Here is a 9,880-nt window from a genome sequence, read left to right as displayed (position 1 = left end):
TACTTTATAACATTTTTTTCTGATGATCTTTTCATTTTCTTCCCTTAAGAATGGGATATGAGGTACACATGAGAGCTGGTTTCTACAGTATGAATGTGTGTACATATATAAAATATGGGTTGTAAAGAAGGTGTTTTGCAAATAAAGCATATTACACACAAAATATAAATAACTTCCCTTTTAAAAGTTACTGAGAATAAAGAATATAGAACACGATTATAGGCACTTACATTGCTATCAAATGCAGTAATTAGTAATTCACTTCAATAAGAAGTGTTTTCTTTACAAGGTTCATGGCATCGGAAGTTCCAACTTTGGATAAGATGCTTTTCATGACGAAAGAAAGAATTACCAAAAAGAAAGAAAGAGAAGGAAGGGAAGAAGGAAGGTGGGGGGAGAGGGGAGGGGAGAAGAGAGGAAGGGGAGGGAGGAAGGAAGGAAGGAAGAAAAAGATGGTGATGAAAGAAAAACAGTCCAAATTTACAGACACTTTAAACTTCTTTTGGCCTTTATGTTAAAAAATCAAGTTGGCAGAGAAGCTAGCTCACTTGCAAGGTAAATAAATGGCTTTTATGTGATTGGAGAATCTTGGTCAGATAATGCATTTTTTAAAGCACAAAACCAACAGCCACCAACATCTTCCTGTGCATTCATACATTATTTTCTTCTAATTCAAACGGCAGCAGAGGAATCCTGGTGTGTGCATGTGTGCGCGTGCACACACACACACACACCAATATCAAAGCATGACAAACTATCATAAACTAAGTAGTACCCCGAACAGATCATAATCCATAGGCTGTTTACAAAGGCAGAACACAGACAGATTAATTTTCCTCAGGTAGAAGGCAAAAATGTGTATTTCTCCATCTCTGCTGAATTCATTTATCTTCTTAAGGCTTTCACAGAAAGCACCATTTTATGAACAGGAAATTCAGTACCCAGAGTTTAACTGGAGACATTAATAATCAGGATCGAAGCCTTGATGCAGTTCATAAAAACCCAATAAAAAAAAAAAGGCATCAAAAACCACAATTTTAAAATAAAGCTGTCCATATATAAAGAACGAAGTGTTCAGAAGTTCCCAGCTTGTTATTCTACAGAGTACTGAAAGGTTTAATATTAGCAGCCTGTGAAGGTGTAGTGAGGAAAGAGTCTGAGAACCAAGTTAGCATCCTTATTCTACTCTAATTCCACCCATTCCTCGGGTGAAAACAGTTCTTGCAGTCTAGAATTTCTCCTCATGATTGTTTCACTGTCAAATCTTTACATCCTGGGATTCAACCATCTTGGCAAGTGTCTTCTTGATTCTCAGAGCTGTAAGTCTGGAGGCTGGATTGTGGGCCCAGCATTCTGACATGAGCTTCAGAACTGCTCGTAGACACTGAAAAGTAAAGAGAATGTAGTGAGCACATAAAGATCTTTGACAACACTTACCAATCACTTCCTCAGGGGATGGAGCTCCACTTACTTCATCACTGTTCCACCGGTTGGACACAATTGGCCGCAAACGTTTGACACACACAACCTCACGCATATCTTCGTATGATGGATCATTGGGCACCATATTGTAATATGGCAACTGGTACTCTTCTACTATCCCTGCAGGGAGTGAGAAAGCACAGTGGGCACAAAAATGGCTGGACAAAATGTATCAACCTACTCAGCACTTCTTACTGAACTATAGGAGTTAAAATGGATTCCTAAATAAAGAAGAGAATTATAGAGTGAATGATTCACTTTTAATAGTAAATGTGTTTTCTTCTCTTTTTCTGTGCCTAATTATTTCTTCTACCTCCATCACGGTCCCCATCATACCTGTGGACCTACCTATATCCCTTAGGAAAAGTAAGGTGAAGTGCTCATTTACCATCAAATTTTTATTTATTTATTTTGCATGCACGCATACACAAGACAGCAAGCAAGCCAGGGAGGGGCAGAGGGAGAGGGAGAATCTTAAGCTCCATGCTCAGCACGGAGCCAGATGTGGGGTCTGATCTCCCAACCAGCTCATGACCTGAGCTGAAACCAAGAGTCGGTCACTTACCTGACTGAGCCACCCAGGTGCCCCTTCAATTTTTAATTTGATTACTTATATACATAATTGTTCTTACTAATGAATGTGGTTTTTGTTTTTTATTTTGCCTTATTTCGTTCTGCAGTAGAAAGACAACATGATATGCAGAAAAGAGGTAGCACAGCAGGCTGGAGAGTGCTATTCTTTGAAAAGGCCTGCTTCCAGGGCTGGCACTGGGCCGGTATCTGGGAACTTGCTGGGCAAACAATTACCTACACACTCGTATAAAACTTTCCCTAAATGATAAGGGTCACTCACTGTTGTGCCTAGACTATCTGTACAAACAATATGGTTTATGCTGAACACCTGCTCTCCTTCTAGGGGTCTGGAATTCTGGTACATGCTAGGTAGAGGGTGCCCACGTGACCAGCCTCCAAAAATATCTTTGGCTACTAGGTCTCTAATGAACTTCTCTGGATGACAATATTTCACATGTTGTCATAACTCACTCCTGGAGGACTGAAGCACATCCTGTTGTGACTCCATTGGGAGAGGACTTCTGGAAGCTTGTGCCTGATTTCCTCTGAACTTTGCTCCATGTACCATTTCCCTTGGGTGATTGTATCTGTATCCTCGCACTGTAATAAATCTTAGCTGTGAGGACAACGATATGCTGAGACCTGTATGTCCTTGTAGTGAAGTCACAGAACCTGGGAGTGGCCTTGGGGATCTCTGACATATGTGACATCTAAGTCATATAAATGGAGCTGCTTCTTTTTTAAATAATGAGGATACAAACATAACTGGAAACCCACTACCTGAAGTCTTACCTCCTGTGATACAACGACGAGCCATTTCCCAAATGATCAGGCCAAAGCTATAGATGTCGGCCATTATGTAGGGCTGGAAATGGTTTTTATTCAAGCTCTCATCTAGCACTTCCGGAGCCATGTAGCGTTTGGTACCCACCCTGGTATTCAAGGGTACGTCAACTTCATTTGTGTCACTGAAAGAGAAGACAGTGTTCAGGTTGATGGCCAGGAACAGAGCAGTTTATCTTGTATTTTTGTCTCATTTTGTAAGTCAGAGTCTTCCTTCCATGTGTACACACACACACCCACACACACACACACCCACACACACCCCACATAAATATATAAAAAAAAATTAAATTAAAAAAAAATCTACCTGACTACCTACCAATTTTATATCTCAACAGTCCCTTAACCGAATTCTCTGGGACCAGATAAGATCTTAAAATTTAGCATTTCCCAGATTTAGAAAAGTAATATACTCTTTAATATATGTTACAGATTACATAACACCCCAGAGCAGGGTCCGGGACAGCACCTAATCAGAATCATTACTGTCTGCAGTGAAAAGCGAAGTATGAATATTCATATTATCCTGGATAAAGACAATAAACACCTCACATCAGTTTAAGTTCTGTCACCAGACATGTTTAGTGCTTCTCTTAAGAAAAAGGACGGTACTGAATAGAAAAAAGCACAGTAGATAATTATGTCCCAGAACAAGCAAATGTAAAACTAAACTGAGAGGAATCACCGCCTTTACTGTTCTCATATGATAAACTCTGCCTTTGTGACACAGGATTACATTTTCTTTTTGGGTCCAACCAACTTAGTTCTGTTGTCAGTAATGTTTACATAATCATGTTGACAATCAGTAATAAATGGTGTTTACTGGTTTCAATTTTTGGACTAAATTTTAGAGTTGGAAGACATAAATGCTTTGTTACTTAGGACCCAATTCTGGCGGGTTCTGGAAACTACTTTGAAGCCAAGATTAATGTAATGTATTTTAGATTTTCTTAAACAGTACCTGATGAGTATTTGAGCCAATGAGGACCACAACAATAAAGAACAACAGGACCAGAACAGTGTAACAGCTAGGGAAATACTTTTATTTTATAACCTGAAATGAATTCTGAAATTCATTTCATGGCTGCTGTATCCTTGAGTTTTAAAAGTATTATAAAAGCTTCAATGGTTTCCTAAAAATTTGATAATTCTACATAAAAAATATCAACAATTTCAAGTGGTGATGGAAAAACGCATACTTCTAGCTCTGTTTATGGGAGTGTAAACTGACGAACACTTCCTTAAGGGAGAGTTTGCAATTATACTGGACTTTAACAGGCACATACTCTGGGTAGCCCCTTCTCTAGGAATCCACCACGAACAAATACTTACACAAGCAGTCAAGGATATTATATATAGGCAAAATACAACGTGTAGTAAGGCATTTTTCAAATAATAGAGACAACTTTAATGCCCATCAGTTGGGTCACAGAACATCCACATAATGGAAAATTGCATCAACACTGTTTCAAAGAATGAAGCAATAGAATGATGTCTAAGACAATAAAAAGCAGGAAATCAAGAATTATGTAGAGTAGGATGCAATTTTTGTAAAAAAACGAAACAAAACACAAAAACCCTAAAAAACAGAAAAACAAAACACCAAGACAAAAAATCCCAACTATTTATTTATATAACCAGATAAGCCCAAAAACATGTTTGGAATTCTACTATCCTGAATCCAAATAGGCAAATATCTTTTGGAGAGTCCAACAATTTCAAAACAGTAGGCAAAGAACCACTTACCTGTTGAATTTGACAGCAAGGCCCAGGTCAGCGATACAGCAACTTCCATTTCTCTTAATGAGGATGTTTTTGCTTTTTAGGTCTCGATGAGCTATTGCAGGCTTTCCTTGGGTGCCATAAATTTCTGTGTGGAGATGGCACAGACCACAGGCAGCCGAATAAGCCAGCTTGAGCAGGGCTCTGGTGTCTAGTGTAGCACATTTCAGGAAATCATAGAGGGATCCATTTTCATGGTAATCAGTAATCAAATAGAGCTGAGTCCAGGAACCTGTACCTTTAATGTCTGCTGCTATGAAACCTGTTCAATGAATGGGTTTAAAGGGTTAGTTACCAGAGATGGGCAAGAAGAATATCGAATGCTAATTCAGGATACTGAAGATAACTTTGGTATCTTGTACAGATAATAAGAATTTAATTTGCCTAACAAAATCTCTTGAATGTGTACCATTCTTTCCTGCCATTTACACAGACAACTCTACATTTCTGCAGTATATTTAAAATAATCTTAATGATAATCATGAAAATGACAATCATATGTCTAAGAAAAAAATCATGTATCAGAAAATAGCCTGGGGAAATGCTGTCCATCTCCATGATTCTCTAAGCACAACGGAAGGTGGAAAAACTTTCAATTTCAAACTGAAAAGTGAACACATTAAAGTAATAGAGTTAAAATGTTCAACCACAAGTTTGCTCCTAAGCCAGGTACCATTTGCCCATCAAGCCTCAGCACATCTGCATTTCTATCTGGCTCACTGATAAGCAGGGCCATGATACTGGCCTCTTTTCTTGTCCCTTTTCCCTTCAGAAGAAGGTCAGTAAGTGCTGGGTTGAATAATATGTTCCTCCCATACCATGCCGATTCATGTCCACTTGGTACCTGTATATGTGACCTTCTTTGGAGTAGGGTCTTTGTAGATAGAAACAAGTTCAGAAGAGGTCAATACTAGATTAGGGTGGGTCCTGATTTAATGACCAATTTCCTTACAAAAGGGGAATGTGGACATAAAGGGGTGAGGGCCATGGGACAACAGAGAGTAAGAGCGTTATCTCCAAGCCAAGAAGTGCCCAAAGTTGCTGGCAGTCACCAGAAGCTGGGGGAGGAGGTAAGGAAGGGGCCTCTCCTAGAGCCTTCGGAGAGCACGGCCCTCCTGACACCCTCCTTTTAAACTTCTGGCTTCCATAACTCTGGGAAAATAAATTTCTGTTGTTTTAAGCCACCCAGTTTGCGGTAATTTGTTGTGACAACCCTTAGGAAACTAACAGCTAAGTGTCTGGAATACTTGTGGCAATGTGCTACGCACTCTCTAAATTAAAGGGTAGGGAAACAGTAGCTGAAAAGTCAGGGAAGCTAGAGTAGTTTCTGTACTCTACCAATCAGATCATACCTAATTATTTTTCTGTTTTATAAAGTGGGGAGGGGCATTCAGTTTATAAAAGGCAAAAAGCACGTATATAGTTAAAGTTACATTAGAAAATTGCTTAAATTACCTTTAAAAAACTTGGGCTGTGTTACTCTAGGAGTAAGTCCAATAAACTAGTACTACTTCCAATTCGAAACTCCCTATTGTTTTCCTAGCTGGAGAGTAAATAAAGCTGTTGGTGGGCATGCAGGATTGTTTTGTATTTAAACTGTGTATTCTCTTGGTTTTCCTTGAGCCAGATGCACATAATGGAATTCACATATGTTTTCATAGCCTGTGTGGCAGGCTTCCACTGCATCCCACTAACCCTGTTGGAATATGGGATTGGCCGAAACCAAACATGTACCCACCAAGTATGTTTTCATGGCGCATCAGCACAGTCTGATAGATTTCCGTTTCTCGAAACCAGCTAGCTTCTTCGGTGGTAAAAAACACTTTGACTGCCACCTTTTCACCACGCCATTTACCCATCCACACTTCTCCGTACCGGCCTTTACCAACTTGCCGAACCATCTGAATCTGTTTGGCAATAGTTCGCTGAACCTTCACAGAGAAAAGCAAAATGTTTGTGCCGTTCTTGATGAAAAGAAACTGCTGAGGTCGAGAAATTGGCCCATGGCCTGTCCCATCATCAAAAAGGACGGGATGTACAACCAACCCACCCCAACGGTAGAATTCATAAAGGATTTAAAAGAAGACGAAACAACATAAAATATATTGTGAAATCGCACACTAACGGGTTAGTCAACGTGACAGACTGTTGGCAGAAATGGTCAACATACTTCCGCTCCCAGTCCCAGCCCACACACCCTTGGGTAGTCTCCTCTGCAGACTCTGGGCGTGGACACAGGATTTGTTTTTGGCAATGGAACGACAGCAAATGTGATTCAAGTGGAGACCTGAAAAGTGTTTGTGCTCTGGGGCCTGCCCTTCCTTGCTGTTCTGGAGAACTCTGTGACCGGTGAATGAAACCCTGGAAGCCACCAGCCGTGTCCGTGATCTACACCATCTAACTCTAGCTGAGCAGGGCCAGAAAAGGAACTGCCCAGCAGACCCACAGAATCATGAGAAATAATAAATGTTCGTTGCTTAGAGCCACTAAACTTAGGAGTGCTTTACTATGCAGCAAGATCTAAATGATAGTTAAAAATCTTCCACTCAAGGGTGCCTGGGTGGGTTAAAGCCTCTGCCTTCGGCTCGGGTCATGATCCCAGGGTCCTGGGATTGAGTCCCGCATCGGGCTCTCTGCTCAGCAGGGAGCCTGCTTGTGATCTCTGTCAAATAAATAAAATCTTTAAAAAAAAAAAATCTTCCACTCAAATCATTAAGACCATCTGGCCCCTACCTGACTCTCCAGCCTCATCGTTTGCTATCATGACCCACCCTCACCCCTCTTATTCACCTTATTTCAGCTTTTACAATTTACTCGTGCATATTCCCGTCTCAGTCTTTTGGCATGTGCAGTTTCTGTTACTTAAGAGGGTTGTTTCTCTGTGGAACACCTTCATAGCACACGTATACCTTTCAGCTGCTGCCGTTATCACAATTATAATTTTATTATTATTTATATATGGATTTGTTTGAATTCTATTCCTTCCTACTCACAGAATATAGGGATTTGTTTAGGGGAACACCTGAAATGTAGTAAGTGCTTTCATTAATTTTTGTTGACTCAGAGACACACATTAATTGCTACTTTTCATTTTCAGAACTATTAGCGGCCATTTTAAATTAAAAAGAACCCCAAGGTCCAAGTTGGAAATGCAGTTAAAATGAACTAGATTTTGTGCATACTTAAACTGACTGACTTTATGCATCACTTATTTCAGAATCCTTTTGTAACTTTTAAGGAAAGGATTAATGAGGTATAAGTTACATATAACAAAATCCACTCTTTTTGACAATTGCGTTTAGATAAGTGTACACGGTCATGTAACCACCAACACCACAATTAAGATACAGAACGTTTCCATCACCCAAGAAAGTTCCCTCTTGCCTCTTTAAGTCAATCCCCTCCCCATCCACCCCCAGGCCGTGGCATCACTGATCTGTTTTCTTTCCCTACAATTTTTTATCTTTTCTAGAATATCACATAAATGAAAACATACAATATGTAGTCTTTTGCGTCTGGCTTTTCTCGCTTAGCATAAAACACTTCAAAATTCATCTGTACTGGTGTTGCCTGTATCAGTAGTTTTTTATTGATGAGGAAAGTTCCACTGAATGAATGCAGATCTCTTCTGTAAATACTTTGCAGAAGAACTGCTTCATGGTAATAGAAAGTATATGCTTCACCTTTCAGTCAACTGTCAAACAGCTTCCCAAAGTGCCCGAAATATTTTCATTTCAATCAGCAATGTATGAGATTTCTAGCTGATCTATATTCTTTTCCGCACGTAATATTCTTGTTCTTAGTCACACTAGTGGATGTGCAGCGTCTTGCTTTGATGTTGAATTTGCTTTTTCCTGCCTTTTCATGTGCTTAACTGCCATTCTTTTCTCTTATTTTGGGAAGTATCTGTTCAAATCTTCTGTCCATTTTTAAAAATTGAGTTGTCTTATTACTGAATTGTAGATCAACACAAACTCTTTCAGATCTGTGTTGCTAGTTTGTGACTTATTTTTTCCTTTGTTTAAGTTAAGTGTCTTTTGAATAGGAAAAATTTCAAATTTTGAGAAAGCCTAATTTATCATCATAAAAAATGATTCATGTCTTTTGTGTCCTAAGAAACCTTTGGTTAACCCAAGGTCACAATGATTTTCTAAAACATTTTCTTTTAAAGGTTTTTACACTTTAACTCTACATTTTACATTTAAGTCTATGGCCCATTTCAAGGTAATTTCATATCTGGAGATACAGGTCGTGACACACTTTTTGGGAAATGGATGCTCAATCTTCCCTGCATAATATGTGGAACAGACTGTCTTCTCCCCACTGAATTACTCTGTCACCCCAATCAAGTGATATTTGTGTCCATTTCTATACTTCATTCTCTCAAATGCCATTTGTGTCCATTTCTATGGACATTCTCTTCCACTGACACATGCATTTATCCTTATCCTCAAGGACCACACTAAACTGATTACTGTAGCTTTACAGTAGGTCCAGAAATCAGGTAGTGAATCCTCTTTATTTTTTTGTTTTGACTCTTCCAGGTCCTTTGCGTTTCCACATAAATGTTAGATCAGTTTATCAATTTCTACAAATGTTTGCTCTGGATTGAATGAAAACTGTAGGTCAACTTACGACAACTGAAATTTTAACACTGAGTCTACTGACTCACAAACAGGATATACATCTCCCCTTATTTAGGGCTCTGTTAATTTCTTTTGGCAATGTTTTCTAATTTTCAGTGCACAGGTCTTACATAAATTTTGTTAAGCTTATTCTAAAATATTTGATTTTTTTGAAGCTATTTTAAAATGATACTGCTTTTAATATTTTAATTCCTAACTGCTTGTTGCCAGTATACCTAAATTCAACGATTTCTGTAGAGTGACTTTATAGTCTGTCACCCTGATAAACTCACACTTAGTGGTTGTTGTAGCTTTATGGTAAAATCCTTGAAATTTTTCTTTGTAGATAATCATGCTGTCTGCTCATGAAGACAGTTTTACTTTTACTTTTCTTTTTTCTTTTTTTTTTTTTTTGCTTTATATAAACATATATTTTTATCCCCAGGGGTACAGGTCTGTGAATCGCCAGGTTTACACACTTCACAGCACTCATCATAGCACATACCCTCCCCAATGTCCATAATCCCACCCCCCAACCCCCCTCCCCCCCATTAACCCTCAGTTTGTTTTGTGAG

The 9,880-nt window shown here is 39.0% G+C and overlaps 1 protein-coding gene across 1 annotated transcript in view; it reads right to left on the bottom strand.

Moving 5' to 3' along the window:
- Positions 1–426: 426 nt before the first annotated feature.
- LOC111144836 (bone morphogenetic protein receptor type 1A) overlaps positions 427–9,880 on the bottom strand; it is a 140,434-nt gene continuing 130,980 nt past the window's right edge. Inside the window, exons 9-13 of the mRNA XM_022499358.1 lie at positions 6,419–6,611; positions 4,645–4,942; positions 2,848–3,023; positions 1,472–1,602; positions 427–1,384 (exon numbers count right to left, since the gene is read on the bottom strand). Of these exons, the coding sequence (XP_022355066.1) occupies positions 1,259–1,384; positions 1,472–1,602; positions 2,848–3,023; positions 4,645–4,942; positions 6,419–6,611 (924 nt within the window). The 3' untranslated portion in view covers positions 427–1,258. The remainder of the gene's footprint in view (positions 1,385–1,471; positions 1,603–2,847; positions 3,024–4,644; positions 4,943–6,418; positions 6,612–9,880) is intronic.

Source organism: Enhydra lutris, unplaced genomic scaffold (assembly GCF_002288905.1).
Source record: "Enhydra lutris kenyoni isolate GAN:26980312 unplaced genomic scaffold, ASM228890v2 scaffoldscaffold12, whole genome shotgun sequence".
Classification (NCBI taxonomy): domain Eukaryota; kingdom Metazoa; phylum Chordata; class Mammalia; order Carnivora; family Mustelidae; genus Enhydra; species Enhydra lutris.
The sequence above is the reverse complement of the archived record's forward strand: the minus strand, read 5'-3'. Positions and strand labels throughout refer to the sequence as shown.